This window comes from Rhododendron vialii, chromosome 9a (genome assembly GCF_030253575.1).
Source record: "Rhododendron vialii isolate Sample 1 chromosome 9a, ASM3025357v1".
NCBI lineage: Eukaryota > Viridiplantae > Streptophyta > Magnoliopsida > Ericales > Ericaceae > Rhododendron > Rhododendron vialii.
The window spans coordinates 30,094,185-30,113,325 of NC_080565.1; the positions used below are offsets into that span (position 1 = coordinate 30,094,185).

Genomic DNA, 19,141 nt, shown 5'->3' on the forward strand with positions numbered 1-19,141 from the left:
CAAAATATCATAAGTCACAAGATATAAGCAATTGAAAAATAACACAAATTATCAAGAAAAGAGCACAAGTTGTTGTTCCCATGGGGTTCCATAGTGAGGTAGAGAAGATGGTCAAGCAATCAAGAGAGAGTAGAGATCAAACTGTGATGATTGGGGTTTTATAGAGATCGAGCAACATGGCACTCCCTGTTTTACTCGTTTCGTTTTTGTTTTTTACTTTTCCCTGTTTTGCTTGTTACACCCTAAGAAACATACCCCAAAGGTACAGAAAATATAGCAAAACAGAACTAACATGAATCATGATCGATTTATCGTATGTTATCCCAATTTCCAATTCTAATGTTTGTTTATCCGTGAAAGATTGGAGGTTGAGAGTCGTTCTGCAAGACGGCCAGTCTCTGGTGTGCTAGGCGCGTTATATATGCTGTTGAGCAAAAACCTAAAGAGACAGAGAGCACAAATACTTGAAAGGCATTTATGAGAGTAACCCTCATTGGTGAGCCAATATGATATTATTGCCCATTGAATTTTTTAGAATTAAGTACTTGGGCTAATAGAAAATTGCCATATTAAGCTTGAAGAAGTTAATTAATTTCAATTAATTCGTCAGTAACCACGAATGAAAACTTGGTGCTTCACTTATTCATGACCCACTCAGGGAATGCTTTTTCCCAAAAAACAATTTACAGTTATAGATACTTATGAATATCTAATGAGTAAAAAACAATTGAAGCTAACAAATTAGACTTTTTTTGGATAGTGTGAAGAGGGGTGATGTGGGTTTTTGATTGATTTTGGTTAATTTCTGATTAAGATTTGAAAGGCACTACTTCAAGTACTCTTACAGTCTTACTGTCTTATTTAGTATGAGTATATAGTGTACATAAATATACTTAAACGACTAATAAATTTTGTTAAAAAAACAGGGCAATGGGGTGTAATTAGGACCGTGATTTTTTTTATGCATTTTTATTTGTGCATTTCATTTTGTTCGTAATGCTTTTAAAATCAACTTATGATTAGAATATTTTGATTCGTTATTGCCAGAAAGCTAATTGTCGCGTAATAATTAACGGATCTCATTCGTGCCATTTCGAACCAAACCAGACCTTTGAAGCTCAAATTATAGAGTCACTATTAGACCCCAACAGATTCTACTAGGAATCTTATTTTTTAAGTACTTATTTCCTGCTTTACAAGACACATTATTCTCTCACAATATATTATCTTTAATTCAAAAAAAAATTATGTACTTAAAAATTATTTTTCTCAACAGAACGGAGCCTTATTGAAACTAGTTAAATTAAAGGAGTAGAAAGAACTACAAAATATTACTAGTAGTTAAGCGCGTGCCGCGTGGGACACGTTTGTCGTGAACCTCAAGCCAGAAAAATCAACCAATTTTACTTGGTTTGCAAGATGTGGGCACATTCAAACTTCAAAGCCCAGTCTTTTTCACTACAATTGCCTTCCGTTGGTGAATGATGCCTTTTCCCTAGTCAAAGCATTCTTGTTACGGTAGATTGAGAGAATCCCCCAACAATTAATGCATTTTTTTTGGTGATGACGAGTGTCCCGATGTACTGAACTAATCTCTCTAGCCTCTCTCACAGCTCTTTTCATGGGTTTACATGAGGCGGGATGGCCCCAAAGACAAATCACTATTGAGGAAAATTCGTAGTGAGATGGTAAGCTTCGCCAAGGCAAATTAATTAACCACTGTGACAACCACTTGGGATTGATACATTGAACTTGACAACATAATACAACTAACTTGACAAGCTTTTTCAAATTCAGATGAGTTTAAACATACCGAATTGACGCCTCATCAAAAAAAGAAAAAAACGTACTGAACAAGCGAAGGTGTGGGTGAAAGACTGGAGGAAGGGAAAAAAAAAAAAACAGAGCTTCAAAATCTTCCACATTACTGGGACCGTCTAGGTAGAGGAGTCAAATGGGTCGTGCCGGCCGTTTAACTCTGTGCTAACCGTGCTTCGTACCATATCGTGCCGGTTTGTTTACAGTATTTACTCAAATCGTGCCCTACCGTTCACTACAAGAAAAATGAAAATTAGTGACGAAAAAGTGGCGACGAAATTTAATTTTGTCACTAAATGAGTATATTTGGCGACGAAAAAATAAATTCGTCACTATTTTGATAACTTTTGTGACGAAATAATTTCGTCACCAATTATGTCTGTTTAGCGACGAAAAAAATATTTTCGTCACTAAAGGTACCCATTTGGTGATAAAATACATTTTTCGTCGCCGAAAACTTAAAAAATGTGACAAAATTAATTTTTGTCACCAAAGATAATCATTTGGTGACAAAAAATATATTTCATCGCCAAATGTGAGCAATTTAGTGACGAAATATTTTTTTCGTCACCAAATGCTTAACTTTGGTGACGAAAAATAATTTCGTCACCATTTTAACGCTTTCAGCGACAAAAAATATATTTCGTTATCAAATGGGTACCTTTCGTGACGAAATTTATGAATTGCGCTTTGTCACTAAATGTATTTCGGACATAACTCTTTACTAAAATCTCCGATTGAGATAATTCAAATTGGGTTTGAACAATAACTCAATTGCCTACAACTTTCATGTTTATCAAAATTGCTAATTTTAATGTTTAAAGGTCCAAAATTACATTCGAAATATATTTTCATGTTAAACATATGTGTTATATATTAGATATTTCAAATATTTACTGAAAAGTGTGTGTAGTGCAGTTGGTTGGAGCTTGTGTGAAAAACTCAGGGGACTCGGGTTCGAAACCCAGCAGGAGCAAGAAAGATGGATTTCTTTTCCCATATGAAAACATCTTTCGCAACGAAAAATTTCGTCACTGATTTTTTATATTAGTGACAAAAAATTTCGTCATCAATGTGACCCATCGGTGACGAATTTTTTCGTCGTCAAAAAGCACAATAAGCGAGGAAAAAAATTTCGTCACCAATTATTCACTTTTTGGTGACGAAATATTTCGTCATCAAAAGGCACTATAAGTGACGAAAAATAGATTTCGTCACCAGGTAAGAATCCTCGACAACCTTTAGTCGACAAATTTTTTTTTGTCACCTATATTATTTGTGACGAAAAACATGCAATTTGTGACGATTTTCATTCGTTACCCAATTGAATTTTTCTTGTAGTGGTTTGTCAATCGTGTCGTGTCGTGCCCGCCTGTTTACTTAAATCATGTCGTGTCGTGCCATGCCGTTTGCCAATTATGTCGTGTCATGCCGGCCCATTTTCTTAAATCATGTCGTGCCATTTTCAATCATGTCAAGTCGTGCCGGCCCGTTTACTTAATTGTGTCGGATCGGGCCGTGCCATTTTAAGTCGTGTCATGTCGTGCCTGTGCCGGCACATCACCAACCAATTTTCATCCGGAATATTATTGCATGGGTTGTATTTGTATTAAAATATTATTTGAATTGAAATATTTGGGGTACGTGGGTTCGAATCCTAGCCGAACCCCTTTCTAAAAGTTTGTTCAATTTTTTCTTATTTCTTATTTGAAACTTATTTGTTTTCTTATTTCTTGTTTGGAACTTATTTTTTCTTATTTCTTGTTAGATGTACGGGTAAATAATATTTTGACAAGTTTTTAATTTTACTTGTTATCTTGTAATGTCAAATTTACAAACCAAAGGTCCAAAGCTTATTCACTAACAAAAACAAAAATAAATATTTTTTACCGAATAAAAATTGATAATTTTTTAAAGGTAAAAAAATGGTTTTTTTAAAAACATGATTTTTTTAGGAAATTTTTTTTTTAAATTAAAAGTCTTAGTTGTTCATTTTTTTCCTAAGAAATGAAAAATGCGAAAAAATATTGAATAAGGATAAAAAAAAAAATCCATTTGGCTTATTTAATTTTTTTTTTTGTTTTTCCGTGCCTCATGCCATGCCCTTTCGTGTCCGTGTCGTATCCGTGCCCGCGCCCGGCTAGAACCGTGCCGTTCCCGTCCACTTTCCGTGTCCGTGCCCATGTCAGACCAACTTTTGTGCCGTGTCCCGTGCCACTAAAACCGTGCCGTGCCGTGCCAAGACCGTGCCGTGCCGGCCCGACCCATTTAACACCTCTACGTCTAGGCGGAAAAGAAGCCATGCACATCCCAGGACAAATGACAAGAAAGTTTAGAAAATTGAGCTCACCTTCTCGCTATTTCCACGAGATGGGGACATTAAACCAATTATTACCCACACAAAGTACATACTCCTATCTCATTCTAAAGTACTTATCTTCAATTATTTCCACTTTTCCCTTCTAAAAAAAAAGTTCTTATCTTCAATTTTTAAATTTAAATATAATAAAAATGAAAAATAATTTTTTTCTTGTACATTTAAGCTTATAGAAAAACTTATTCACGGCAGGGCCATGAATATTTGTCGTGAATTAGCTATTCATGGTTCCCCGCAATTTCAACTGTCCAAAAATATTTTAAACGATTTGGATTGAAAAAAAATCTATTAACAGTAATAGATAATATTTTCAAAATTTTCCACCAAATTACTGTTGAATTCACTTTCCAAGAAACCCAAATAAAGTGATGTGAAATAAGGTCCCAATGGTCAACAAAGGAATAGAGAACTGGAGGGAAAAGGTTTCTTCATTTTCTTGATCATCACGAAAACTCAGGTTATATAAGGATGAAGAATTCTTCACACATCCCAGAAACAAGCACATTTCCAACTATCCCAACATATTTTAGCACAACTATAGCCTTGCAATTGTAAGACAAGCAGCTAGACACCAACTTTGCAGGATCTACTCAACTAGAAATTCTGATGAGTAACAAAAAGAAAGCGAGCGGGTACTCGGTGATCTTGGCCCTCTTGAGGCCACTGACATCGTGCTTCAACGTCTCCGGTGAAGGCAAAATGGCCAACAGCTCGAAGCCAGCTTCTGATCCGGAGGCCGTCATGGTTGCTGCTGCTAAGCATTTCTCCAGTGCCCATAAAATAAAGTTCAGTTAGTTACCCCTGGAGCGGAGCCAGAATTATGAATGGATAGAGAGCCATGACCCCGTAGTGCAGGGGTGTAGTGCAGCATCGCATCCGTCCAAAAATATTTTCAATGGTTAAATTTCGTTAAAATACTCTTTCCGGGAAGAAACAACTCTTCCAGAGGAGCCTTTTTAAAATTCGAATCATTGATTGCTGAGATGGATGATTGAGATGCTACACTACACCCCAGTAGTGCACCCTTGAACTACATGTATCAAGGATTCATTGCACGTAACATATTGATCGTATCTAATCACTTTTGGACTGCTGAAACAAACGTCTTTTAATATATCAGTTGTGTTAGTCTATATCGGCCAGGACCCGGGGATGTAGTGCAACGTGTAGGGTGGCAAAATTACGCCGCACTACAACATCCCCGATTCTTGTTGGCCAATACATGGCAGTATCATCGATATCTGCATGTGTGTACGTTGATAATCACTCTTATTGAAAACACTGGTTTGTATTCTGGTTTTTATGGGATTGTTCATCTTCATTTGCAGTGATTGACAAATAAAGAGCCTGGAATCAAAATAAGATATTATTGCTTGATTTATCAGTACCGCATATTTCACTTCAGTTTAGAACATTTTCATTGGTAAATTGAGCGTTTCTCAAGATAAAATATTTTGTCATGTGTTGTGAGACCAAACTACGAGGGTTAAGACTTCAGAGAAACTACTGAGTTTGCAATATGAGAGCAAAAATATTTTGCTTCAGATAATTCTCTTTAAATAAATGAAACAGAGAAGATGTATATTGAATCATACCTTGCTTCAACTCTTCCGAATCCCTCCTCTCTCTCTTTACTTCTCCAATATGTCAGCAGTTCATAGAACTGCATGCACTCATTGACAAATTAAGTAGTGAATAGATTGTTATAACCCCTCCGTCACTAAATAAATGTTTGACGCGCAAACAATTAGGCCTTTACAAAAATGTACTTTTTCTGTAAAAAGAATCAAATTTTTTTCAATATCAACGAGTTCTTAATTTTAAGTCGTGAATTTTTTGTTTAATCTTTTAAAAACAAGAAATGCATATGTTTAAAAGCCTAAGTTTGTGCATTAGACATTTATTTAGGGAAAGGAGTGAGATAAAAGCACAGTGATCGAGAGCATCTGCAATGGTAATAATCAAAACCAATAACCAAAATGTATCACGTCAGCATTTGATTATCCATTTAGTCCATAATCAACCTTAACAACCTCTACCTCCACATTGATTATTTATGCATCCCTAACCAAAAAAAAAAACCCACAATACACAATGCACATTTATCCAATAGCAAACGAGTTTCAATCACGCACCCGACCACATCAAATTATTTGTCTCGATGAGACGATTCTAATGTGGGATGTTTTTGAGTTATTGAGTTTTATGTTTGGTTATTAAGTTTTAGTTATTGGTAAAAGTTGTTAAGTTTAGTTATGGAATGAGTGAAATTTGGTTAGTTGCTAAAAACTTGTAACTTTACTTATTACAATGTAGGGTATTTTTTGAGCATTGTTAAATTTATTTATCCACATCCATTTGCTTATTACAAAGGGGATGCTCTGAGATGAATTCTTGATAGGTTGGAGGGCCAAAATCAAACAAGTACTCAAAAATATTTGAAGTCAAATTTCTTTATAGGTTAGTAAGATTATTACATAGGTGTTAATGCTAATCTATCAACTCGAACTCAAAACCTATCTATCTATGATTGTTTGTACGAGACAATTGGACTAAAAGGCGAGACATTTAGACCAGGTCTAATGTGAAGTCTAAACAAAGCCATTCTAGTATAATTTCAAGTAATTCACTACTCATTAATTGATCGATTCATGTGAGAGAGAAGCCGCGAAGCGTACCGGTTTATGTTCTTTCCTGTCAACATATTTTGGGACCTGAATTTCCCAGGAGTCCAATGGTTTGCATAAACTGTGATTCCCAGCAGCCTCCCCTTCCTCTTCCTCTTCTGATTCATACAAGGAGGGTAATTCAGAGGGGTCCAACTCAACACTCACCTGTTTCTCCTTGATTCCCTCAACCATCTTAACACAAACCGGCCCGTTCAGCATGTCTTTTCCACTCGGGTGCCATGAACAGAATCTCACGAAAATCATTTCTAGCAGTCCAATGGAGAGTTGGAGTGCTACCTTCAAGAAAAGGAAGGCGGAGGCGAACACAACCAGAGTTGGCAAGATGAGGAAGAAGGTAAAGGAGATGCAAATGAAGGCAAAAAGAAAGGGTGGAAGAAAAAGGGAGCCATGAAAGAGAGAGATGGGCAGTCTGACTGATTGCAACAAACTGGGATTGTTGTGAAGAAGAGGCATTGGTGAGATGGGAATTGCGTTTCCAATAGTCTAAAGAAAACACTATGGAATGAAGACTGAGGATGAGATTTTGGGGGCTTTTTGGACTATTAGTATTTTTCTACAAGCTATATCTTTTCTTAGTGCCGAGTGTCTGGTCAGATTGTGCGCACCTCAAACTAATCTCAATAAATTCTCTCACAGTTATTTGACTCGCTAGCTTACGCATGAAAGTGAGGTGGCCTCAAATAGTTGTTGAACTTGATACTTTATTAGACAGTTCTTGGATCTTGTACCATATATCTGGCTTTGCATGGGGATTACTAATGGGAATCGCGGATAACCTTTTGTTTATGCCAAGTTGTTTGTGTAGATCTAGGCTGAGTCGGCGCGACGGTGCGTTGCCGTCCTCAGTTTTGCATTCGTGTAATTGCACCAATAACACTTGGCTTTTGATTTACCCGGTGCAAGCTAATTTATAAGACACAAAATGCGCTTTCGCGTGTAGCCCGAAAATGAAAGCGTCTTCAAAAAAACGTTCAAAACTACTAGAGTTATCAAAAGAGAAGCTTGAAAACACGAGCGCAAAGAACAAAAATTGGAAGCGCAAACAGCGGGTTCGGGGAATAATTTAACTGAGGGAGCAAGTGCTTCCAATTGTTCCCTCTAGGATGGAACAATTAAGAGCGAGTGCATCATCATTTTATAACTTTGGTACAGTCATTTTATGATTTGGAACAATGTTAAAAAATCAAAAAATAGTGATATTTTCGTGATCATTTACAGGGGTTTTTGCCCGGACCCAAGAGTTGTTAAAATAAATAATTTGGTGTTATATTGGAACAATATAACATTTATTGAAATCATCTCATTTTTTTGAACTAAATTTATTGGTTTTAGAGTATATGGCATATTTGGCAAGGTCAAAGTTGCTGTCAATTTTAACAAACAATAATTTTGACGGCAACTTTGGCTTACACGTGGAGAACCATTTTTTAACTTTAGGATCAACAGAACCGTAACATTTCACTTTTTGTTCTGTCTCTTCACGTTTTTTTTTTTTTTTTCATCCTAACCATCATAGAATTTGCACCTCAACAAACCTCTAAGTTGACGATCAAAAAAGAAATAAGAAAGCCCCTAGGCTGAAGAATCTGTAAATCTGACATATCTACTACCTAATTGGTAACGAGATTTTCCCTTCGGGGCTTTGGAGTGTCTGGGTCATTTTATAGGCTAATCTTATCTCTGATCCGATCGAAGGTAAGTCATCAACTTCAAAACTAAAAAATTAATAAGAAATTACTTTCTTGTTGCCCTGGCTCTAAGTGTTGAATCATGAGCAATTGTGTGACGAGTACACTCACCAACCTCCCAAACTAACATTCAAGTTTAAGATTTTCCAGTTAACCTTAGGTTAAATAATAACTTGCGTATTGCGAACAACCATTGTTGTAATTTGTTTTGGTGTGCGGGGAAAGAAATCTTAATTTACTTCATCTTAAGTAAATGGAGTCGAGGTGGGTGAGATTTATTATTATTATTATTTATGAAAACCCAAAACTATATTACATTAAAATAACAAGCGCTACAACTACCAAACAACAAAACATTAGCCAAAAATTTAAGGAGCGGACTATATAAAACAAAACCATGCTACCTTAGCGCTCTGTGTTTGGCAAAAACATCTGCGTCGTGGTTGACTTCGCGGTAGCAAAAAAGTTGGCTTCAAACCAGAGAAAGTGAAACTGTACACGTCCCACTTAACCTGCTTCTTGCAAAATGCATTGAAAACAAAGCGGGAATCAATTTCCACAATTAAACTAGTGAAACCAAAAAGCAAAGCCAAATCATCCCTTACTGCCCATAATTTATACTCTCACCAAATGCATAGGAGTACTTGATGCTCGCGTATTGTTTTATTAACAATAATTATATAATCACACACAATCACGCAAATATTTACGCAAACGTACTTACAAATGGGGTGGAACCTACACACGGTGAATATGTATATAAGTGTTTGTGTATATATAAGTGAGTGTATATATAAGTGTTTGTGTGATTGTATGCGATGATGACATTATTTTATTAACGTATCGAAAAACCAAGGAGTCCACAAGAAGCACGCGTGAAGGCGTCCCAAAGCAAGCCTCGCTCCTAACAAAGAGACACGCCATATTTGGAGTAAATTATTTCCGCACACGGTGGAAACGGTGAATTTTCCAATGCCGCTCATTGTGAATTTTACCATGCGTTTATTGTTATAATCTAAATCGTTTATCTTGTAGAGCTCGTAGAATAGTATTCTCATGTAAAAAATTAGCTTCACCGCACATCGATAGGTATATCAAAATTTAAAATTTTGGCTTATAAAGCAGATGGTCATGGACAATTTAACTTGATAGGATCAAACCATCCATTTTATAAACTAAACTTTTGATTAATCTATCTATATCCAATCAAGTTAATTTTATGCGTGAAAATACTATACTATGAACCCTACAAAATAAACGTTTCAGATCGGTAATTAACGCGACAAATGATCCAAAATAATGGTGGTGGAAAACCCATAGTTTCAGGAATTTAATCTCATTTAATTTTGTGCACGCCATATTTTTATTGCACAAGTATTTTTTTTCTTTTTTTAACTTTAATTGCACACGTATGGACGTAACACTGTTGTTTGCCAAATGACGGCCGGAGTAGTTACGGTGGTGGTGGTCGCCGATTAGAAACCTGACTCCAACTTCCACCAACCAATTCTCTCAATCATCGCAACAGGCGTCGAATCCATGTCTATTTCTCCAACGATCAAGGCACTTCTTTGAGGTAAAGGACAATATATCTCTCAATTATTTCACCAGGGTTTGTTTCTCTTTCTTATAATCAATTGATTAATTTCGGAAATTCTAAAACAGGAGCAACCACATAATCCTCATACCCATTTGACAATATCATAATGAAATCAGGTCAACAGGAAGAGGCGGAAGAAGAGGATGAAGTCATCGTTTCCAAGAGAGAAGGTCTCTCTTCCAATAGTGAAGGTACATCTAATGCTCATATATTTTTTCGATGTATGTATGTATGTATGTATGTGCTATTCATCTCAGAATTGGGTGCTATAACATGGTGGTTTTGATTGTGTGAAAAGATGAGAAGAACAGGAACAAGGCCAATGCAGCACGGTCCAAGCATTCAGTCACGGAGCAGCGCCGAAGGTGCAGGATAAACGAGAGGTTTGTTTGTTTGTTTGTTCCTGTTTCCATTCAATTAAGTTTTTGTTGTTGGAGCTGAATTGATTAGAGTGTTCATTAAAAAATTCTATCTTTGTAAATCTCCTGGTCTTTTAAGTTGTGTAGACATCTTACCAGGTGGAGTTAGAGCTTCTTTAGGCTAGGTTTGAACATGTTTACAGGTAACTAACATTTGGAATGACAACGATAAAAGTCCGTTCATATGGAATCAAATTATTGTGCTCGAGCAGCTCATTCGAAATAAGCACAATGAAGATTGAAAATATGTAACAATACCAAGCTCTCTAGATGAATTAGGTACTTTCCCTCAGAATTCCAGACCGAAATTTCGTTACTAGATGTAGCAGACTAGCAGTTAGTAAACTTAAATATAGCTAGGAAGGAAAGTAAGTGAATTTACCAATTTCATGCTACGTTTAGTTGTCTATTCGCAGGTGGGTAAACATAGAATGAAGACATGACCTTTGAGTCTTTGACCCATTTATGCAACATTTTTCTTTTCTAGGGAGAGCATAATAAGAGATAGAAAAGGGTTCTTCTGCTCGCATATTGTATAGGTTTCTGAGGGCCGCTACCCCTTATCTGAAATTTTTTGAATGTAGTTGACAAACTAATTCTTTGGAAGGTGCTTGTGGCTTGGGTGGTGCATAAGTTTTCAGCCCCTTTGTGAGCTTAGCATTGGTTTTTGTTTGGTGTTGGCATCCCCTAGATTCTCTTGTAATGTAATTACATACTAAAAAAATTGGAAACCTTTTTTCTTCATGTAGTCCTTATTATGAAGAGATATGACGTTTTATTCTCATCAAGGCTAAGTCCTAATTGAACTGCAATGGAAGAAGAGAATCATGAATGTCCAAATGCTTTGCAATGTACTTAATGAAGGATAGTTCAAGAGAAAGGTTCACCACTGGTATTTTCGAGAAATGATTTGTTGATCAAGATAGCAAAAATGAGAGCTTTTAGGTTGAGGAAGCTTCTGCCGTTAGTTGTCTTGCTCTTCCTCACTGACAAAAATATTACTCCTACAAAAAACTGTAGAATGAGGAAGAGTGACAAACTCAGCTTTTAAACTTCTGGAAAGATGATATGGTTTAAAAAAATTTATAGACGTTATGGACTCTTGCTCTTAATTGACCTGAAGCGTGTCTGGAACTCCGGGCCTAAAGAATAAAAGTAAGATAGGGCACGTTCAAACAAGTGTTCAACACACGTGTCCACTGTCCATCCCCTTCTTAGAACTATCCTTGGTTCTTAGGTCTTGAGTGTTAGAATGCAGTACTCATATTCCAACAAGACTATGCCTGACAAAAACTGATGGGTGCTTAATTTTTGGTTTCAGATTTCAGATACTAAGAGATCTCATACCCCATAGTGAGCAGAAGAGAGATACGGCATCATTTTTGTTGGAGGTACATCCTGCGATTTAGAAAGACAATATATTTTTTATTTATTGATAATACTTACGTGAACTGGTCATTAATGTATGTTCACAGGTCATCGAGTATGTCCAATATTTACAGGAAAAGGTTCAAAAGTATGAGGGATCATATCAAGGGTGGCGTATGGAGCCTACTAAGCTGATGCCATGGGTAATTTAGGCACTTCCCTTTAAACACTGTCTATTTAAAGGGCCAATCTACATGGTCGTGTGAATGCTCATTTGACATTGCCAGATTGCTTCATGTATTTATGGACGTTCGGTTGAACTTTAGGTGTACTAGCCAGAGTGTAACATGGTTACCAAATGCAGAAATTTGAAAACCCTAGATATAATCTCAATTCTCAACGTGGCTGGATGACTGCTTGGGCAACATATGAAGTCTCTGCCACTGTGTTCTGCTTGAAACAGAGAAACAGTCACTGGCACGTTCAGAGTCTTGTTGGACCTACTCAAGCTGTAAAGAATGATTCTAGTCCCACATCAACATTTCCTGGGCGGTTTGATGAGAATAATATCACTTGTTCCGTAGCAATGCATCCAATCTCATGGAATTGGACTGAATCTGACTCTAGTAGGGATCCCTCCGGACAAATAGACGATCAGCAATCTAAATTAGCAAACAAGGCTATAGCCTTGCCCATTCCTTTGCACACAAATGTTTCTTCTTCTGGCCCAGGTGATGATATCGTTCCCCATCCTATTCACAGACCAATTTCTGATCCACAATCGACTGAATGCCCAATCACAAGTGGTGCATTAACTGAACAAGAGGATTTGATTGTTGAAGGGGGGAGTATTAGCTTAACAAGCGTCTACTCTCAAGGGTGAGTAATTGCAGAATTTATGTCTATCATTTACGCGTGTTCATCACAGAATGGAGTTCGCTATTGCGTGACATTGTTCTTGTACATAAATATTACTGCTCTAGATGAAATGTTTATTTCTAGTATTGGATCTCAAATTCGTATGCTCTAAACTCAAATATTTGGTTGTATACAGTTTCCAAATTATTAGACCCTTTATGTTGGAACATGCTAATTCAGGGAAGCTGTTATAGCTTAAGAATCTTGGTATTACATGTTTATCTCTGTCATGTTGTTATCTTGTATGCCTATAGAAATTGGAAGTTCTATGAGATCCACTAGCCCGATAGAGGAAGTCAGTTTATTCCTGATCTTAGCTACGTCGCAAGAATTTTCCCTTTATAGGGTTGAGAAGTTGAGGGTGGGCCCGCAGCGGCCTAGGTACAAAATGGTGCATGCTGTCCCTGGAGAAGGGTGGTCCTCGATCTGAACTGTCAAAGTAATCTTTTTTTTTGGTCAATTCGAGTTATTTAAGGTTCTTGTGTTATTATCTGTTCAACGAACTGGTGACGGCTTGTTATGATAATCACCTTTGTGGCATATATTACTCGGAGTTTTTTTTTCAATTTCCAATGTGCCACAATATATATATATATATATATATATATATATATATATATATATATATATATATATATATATATATATACACGGGACGGTTCAAGGGACACCCAAAAAAACACCTCAAATCTAAATTTCATAGTTCCCGATCAAATTTTTATGATCCGAACCGTTCAATGTGTGCAGAATGTGATTTTAAGGGTGCCCGCGAGTAATTAGCAAAAAAAATGACCGGAAAAGAATGTGATATCCTTCCCGGTCATTTTTTTTGCTGATTTCTCACGAGTGCCCTTAAAATCACGTTCTGATCACATTGAGCGGCTCGGATCATCAAAATTTGATCGGGAACTATGAGGTGTTTTTTTGGGTGTCTCCGGAACCGCCCCGATATATATATATATATATATATCACTCGTTTTTGCTTGTGTAGCATTAGGTTAAAAATTGAAAAACTTCCAAGAAAGATAAGGATAACTATTGCTGGATCCTAAAACACTTGTAGTATCAAGCTTTTTTACATTTTGTGAAGTTGTTTGCATAATAGGACAATGAGTTTGTTACTGAAGAAGGTTTGCGTATGCTATTCATCTGCAAGATCATACAACAGTCAAGTAATTATGATTTGAATGTTCTATATTAAACCTCTTTTCTCTTGGTTTTATAGAAATTTGTATAACACAGGAATTGTTGATATGATAGATGATATTGTACCGGTAACTAACAGGTTTCATGTTAAATAGGTTACTGAATAATCTGACACAAGCGCTGCAGTGTGCGGGTGTTGATCTGTCGCAGTCCACCATCTCTGTTCAAATTGATTTAGGAAAGCGAGCAAATAGAAGATTGACTTCTGGTGCTGTTGTATCCAATACCAAGGTAAAAACATTTCATTTCATTCCCAGAAATCCCAGCTCTAGTCGGACCGCACATCAAATTGCAGAATACTTTATTGAACTATTAAGAAGAAAAACTAATCTCAAATGTTTTTGACGATGTGATTTCTAATCATCGTTAACAGGGTTCAGGTTTATTTTCCTGTCTTCCATGCTCTTCTTATTCTGTTATCTGTACACTTCTCTTTGTTTTGAGAAGATAGTGCACAAAAAGAAAACATATTTTCAACTGATGCAGATTGTAATACATTGTTCAAAACGCGATGTCTTTTATTTTTTCTCTTTTTTGTCAAAAATTTTCTGGAGTTGAAGAACTACTGCTCTGCAAATTTGATCATCCAAGTTGTTGATCATAATCATAAAATGTCTCTGATGCTCTTTATATTCCAACCCTTCTCTATTGGAATGTGGATTTGTTTCCTAGACGTTCTCTTTTGAGTATTTTACTCTCCGCATGTAAATGTCTATTAAGGTGGATGAAGCTTAATAAGAACCTTCTATATCAGGGTCAAAACTGGTTTCGAAACAGAAAACTTCTCACTTGTTTTTTTGATAAATATATTATTGAAGAGCATCGTACTTTTACATGTTGAGTAAAGGTACAAATGAAAGTGGATGTACACATAAGTTAATTAATATATACGACATAAGAACTCTGAGACCAGAGCAACAATCAGCAATCACACAGGTGATTGTTCTTTGGTTGGAGGCAAACATTCTTGTGGGTTGGACCAGAAATAGTCCTCTAACTTGGGTTTACCCGGAATCACAATTCTTTTAGTCGGGGTTCCCCAGTGACTCGCATGAGCTTCCTTCACCAAAAGTGAAAACTTTTCCCAATTCAGTTTTCCTGTGTTGTACTTGTCTATCAGATTCACTAGAAGCTTTCTGTCTAGCAGTAATGTTTTCTTGAATCCCAAGAACCTGAAACATATTGAAGCATGACAGACTTAGCATGTTAGAAATTAGATTGATATGTTCAACACACCTAAGTAGTTTCCGTATGAATGTCAGTTGGGCATGCCGGGAATATAGACAGTTTCCGTATTCATGTCAGTCAGGCATGCCGGGAATATAGACACGTACGGGACACACCACATGGCATGTCCATTTAATTTTCTTGATCTTTAAGCAGGTGACATGCAGGGGACACGGTGTGGGTTAATTCATAATGTTAGAAACTTGTTTTGGGGCTCGAATTATGATATTTTAATCGCAAAATATAACAATTTCGAATAGTTAATTTTGGTTGTTTAAGGTATAATATTTATGTGAATAGCAACAACAAAATTCGTATATTGTTTTCTTGTGTCCCCCACCGCACCCATGTTCTCGTTTTTTAACAATTTCCATGTCATGTATTTGTATCCTCGCTTCTTTATCTACACCCCCTCTCAATTGTGGTTATAACCAAATTCGCTGTAGATACCTTCTATGACCTTCAACAACTTTAGCCATGTTGCCTCCAATTGTTGGTACAAAGATATCACTCTCTATTGATACAATATAATCCAGTGCTGCCATTTGAGAAGAATGGTTCTGGAATGGCAAAAGCTCTGAGGGTTGAACTAATGTCTCCTTCTTCACCTGTTTGACAACACAACAGTAATAAACAATGAAAAAACTCAATCTACTCACAAAAGTAGTTGCTTTTCTTGAGTCTTCAATTTACTAACCAGATTTGGAAAAGCCTCTGCTAGACTCGCCAATCTCCTCTTTCCTCCGTATATATCCCCAGCGGCAATATAAATCTGAATGTTTTTATCGATGTCCAGTGCGCGCAATGTCAAAGCTGTTTCCTCCGGAGTCATAGGACACAAACCTGCCTTTCTCTTGTTTGTGGAGTTTATAACCTTTTCTTTCCACCAGGGGTAAGCATATCTGTTGATATATGAATCATTGTATGTGCAAGATACGGTTATGTGTACATACATGTATATAGAGTTATATACTACTAAATACGTATTTGACAAAATTCTGGTTCCTGAAAGAAACACACCTCATTTTGGTCAACTCGTCGACCTCGGTAGCATTGCAACCTTCATTACAGCCAGAGAATGCCAACATGTCCATTTCATATCTAAGGTGAAGAACTAGAAATGGACCCTTCTGTCTTAGAATCTCAACAATCTTTCTACCCAACTTTTCTATGGCAGGAGTGAATCTCAAAGCATTGTAATTTACTCGACACCTTAGCTTCTGAACCTCCGTAGCAAGCCCGTTGTTAGCAAGCCGAGCATCAGTCTTAGTGAGATGCAAGAGCTCATAGTCTTCTATCCGAGGAAGAACCTGCACGCGAACAAATACTTATCTATCTTGCAATAGTGCAAGGAAAGAAATTTCCATTTTATTGCATCAAAACCGCCACTACATTACAGTTTCCTAAAGTGACTGAAATTACGTTGTTCTGGAATTTCCAATGAAAGACAGCAGAACGAAGCGAAACACATCAAGATAAACAAACCATTGCGAACCAACAGTTGTGTCGACGTGGATTTGAAATGTATTTGACAATACAAGCTGTCAAAATATTTCTTTTACTTTAATTTTTTTTTTTTCACTTCGGAAATGTTTGTGGAACGTTAGTAGAAAATTTCTGAATTATTTTCATTACCATGTGCCCGAAACAACAGACTGGACTAAAGTTTGATCCTTGCAGATAACATATTATCAAGAGCACGCCGTTATGATTAGAGCTCGGATACCAACCGTGTTAAGGTAATACGACATGTTAGACCAGCTAACGGGAGGCATGGAGTAAAAAGTGCCCTCCTCCACCACTCTCTTCAGTGTCGGAGGCAGTTCTTTCTGTATCCGAACCTCGTCTCTCAACGAAGTGATGAAATAATCCACGTCGAATATGTCATTGAACTGGCTGCATTACATGCGACGAACTTGATTAACAAACTAAGTAATCAAAAATCACCCATTTATTATCCAAGAAGATTTCGTATATAGACAACCTGTGATCATTCCAAAAGGAGGTTTTGTCGAGTTCAGGTACTATGAGTGTGACATTCATGAATCTTGCAATAGCAACCATGTCGCAAATCTGTGCCAGAGATGAGATTAATCAGCAGATAAATACAGCAGAAATGTACAATGGGTAGATAATAACCGTAAAACTTATTACAAAGTACTTTCAAGTGGCTAAGTGCGAATTGTGATAGGGGATCGCGATAGATAGAGCCGATAGTCACACACGTTCATTGCGAGTATGTATCAAGAAATTAAGAAGCAATTTCACTCACTCCGGCTCGCATTTGATTCAGTCCTCCGTTACTTGAGACCATCAGATATCCATTGCTCTTATAAAGCCCTGCACGCAGTAGGAATGTTCATTACGAGACTGATGAAAATACCATATTAGTAGTACTTAAAATAACTTTATGGCACTCACGTGTAGGGGGAAGGGAAGCAGCAGAAGACCAGTGTTGCACCACCCTCGGCCCCCATGTCTGGCTCAGCGCCGCCAACTGCAGCACGCAAGCCCAAACAAGAACTAGGGTCATCGCCCGGATCACCCAAATCTTTATCTCAGTGATTAATCCCGCCCGAGCAACCGCGGAATATTTCATCTTTTCTACGTTGATTTTTCCCAAGTATTTCACCCCCTTCTTATCGAATTCTTTCTCGTTCAGCTCCATGATTTCAGCCATTGAAACCTTGTAGCCGGACATGATCAAAAAATATTTACTAACTCTTAATCTTAGTTGATTATTCATATACCGAATGATGATACGTAAGTGGTTCCTCTTTCTTCGAGAAGAGGTTTTTTTCCGGCTAATGCAACCGGAAAACTGGCCGTGGTATTTTTGGTGCAGAATGGTGTAAAACTGCTACCCATTTTAAAGTGAACGAGGAGTCTATGCATGGTGTTAAACAAGCCTTCAGTCATGAATCAGTCACCGGTGCTAGCTTGTCAATCTACATGCATGTCATTAATTTTATTTATTCCTTTTTCTTCTTATTAATTTGTTATGGGTAGATTCTGGCAACATCCATTGCTCTAAATGTATGACACAAGTATTCCTTTCCTTGTACTTAATTGGGAGGAGATGTATTTTTTTGGTATAAAAGGGACTAGCTAGGTATCATACATTCCATTTTCAGCATTTACTTTTATGATTATCACATATGTTCGACGTATGTTGAAGTAACAATGACATGCATGCACCTAAATAATTTCCTCGTCGTGTGCTTCGATATTTGTGTGTTCCGAAATCCAAATCACTTGGGATAGAAATTTTTCGAAAAAAAAAATTTTCAATTTAAAGTTCACGTTTGTTTAATTTGCAGGATTAAAGGTATGAAATTGGGAGTAGCTACATGTGGGAACCTGTATATCCACATTCGATTGCACAATTGGACAATGAAACAGTGTGGCAGGATAGGGCACGTACGATTATGAGTGTTAAATTTTTGAAGGGTTTCAACCTAAAATCAATTGGCTATAACTTGAGTAGCATTTAGAATATATTAATCAAGCTTGGGTGGTTTAGATGAGCGATGTGGGACAAGGCTAACACTCCCTCTTACGTGCAGCCCGGATGCACGTGGAGGGGACAGACCAGGAGCTGAGCGGGAGGGAAAGTGTTAGACTTTGTCCCACATCGCTCATCTAAGCCATCCAAGTTTGGTTAATATATTTTAGAGGTTACTCCACCTATTGCCAATTAGTTTTAGATTGGAACCCTCCAAGAAATCTAACATGGTATCGAGCTAGGTCTGTCTTGGGTGGCCTCACCCCTCGTGGGAAAGTCTCTGTCATCTTCATCGCCTGAGTCAATCGCTCAGCTCCTGGTTTGT

General features: G+C 37.1%; 2 protein-coding genes across 3 annotated transcripts; one reads left to right on the top strand and one right to left on the bottom strand.

Moving 5' to 3' along the window:
- Window positions 1–9,913: 9,913 nt before the first annotated feature.
- Window positions 9,914–15,185, top strand: LOC131301464 (transcription factor BIM2-like). Of its 2 annotated transcripts, none has more exons than XM_058327782.1 (7): window positions 9,914–10,149; window positions 10,239–10,343; window positions 10,472–10,556; window positions 11,914–11,983; window positions 12,068–12,163; window positions 12,424–12,839; window positions 14,180–15,185. In XM_058327782.1, the coding sequence occupies exons 2-7, from the start codon at window positions 10,280–10,282 to the stop codon at window positions 14,427–14,429; spliced, it is 981 nt and encodes a 326-aa protein (XP_058183765.1). In that variant the 5' UTR covers window positions 9,914–10,149; window positions 10,239–10,279; the 3' UTR covers window positions 14,430–15,185. The 2 variants fall into 2 exon arrangements, with proteins under 2 accessions (XP_058183765.1, XP_058183764.1); XM_058327781.1 differs by having other exon boundaries at window positions 9,922–10,149; window positions 10,239–10,364.
- LOC131301463 (rhamnogalacturonan I rhamnosyltransferase 1-like) lies at window positions 14,851–18,170 on the bottom strand. The gene is made up of 8 exons (XM_058327780.1): window positions 17,733–18,170; window positions 17,584–17,651; window positions 17,296–17,384; window positions 17,042–17,207; window positions 16,332–16,621; window positions 16,009–16,213; window positions 15,762–15,919; window positions 14,851–15,256 (listed from the first exon to the last, which is right to left on the bottom strand). Exons 1-8 carry the CDS (start codon window positions 18,055–18,057, stop codon window positions 15,013–15,015), a joined length of 1,545 nt encoding a protein of 514 aa, XP_058183763.1. The 5' UTR covers window positions 18,058–18,170; the 3' UTR covers window positions 14,851–15,012.
- Window positions 18,171–19,141: the final 971 nt, after the last annotated feature.

What these genes read in the sequence shown, in the direction of transcription:
- LOC131301464 (XM_058327781.1), top strand. Translation starts at nt 10,280, where the DNA reads ATGAAATCAGGTCAACAGGAAGAGGCGGAAGAAGAGGATGAAGTCATC. An exon ending in CGGCATCATTTTTGTTGGAG is followed by an intron (nt 11,984 to 12,067) that starts GTACATCCTGCG and finishes GTATGTTCACAG; the next exon opens with GTCATCGAGTATGTCCAATA. An exon ending in ACAAGCGTCTACTCTCAAGG is followed by an intron (nt 12,840 to 14,179) that starts GTGAGTAATTGC and finishes CATGTTAAATAG; the next exon opens with GTTACTGAATAATCTGACAC.
- LOC131301463 (XM_058327780.1), bottom strand. Translation starts at nt 18,057, where the DNA reads ATGAATAATCAACTAAGATTAAGAGTTAGTAAATATTTTTTGATCATG. An exon ending in TGAATCAAATGCGAGCCGGA is followed by an intron (nt 17,385 to 17,583) that starts GTGAGTGAAATT and finishes TCTCTGGCACAG; the next exon opens with ATTTGCGACATGGTTGCTAT. An exon ending in GTTGTTGAAGGTCATAGAAG is followed by an intron (nt 15,257 to 15,761) that starts GTATCTACAGCG and finishes AATATGTTTCAG; the next exon opens with GTTCTTGGGATTCAAGAAAA.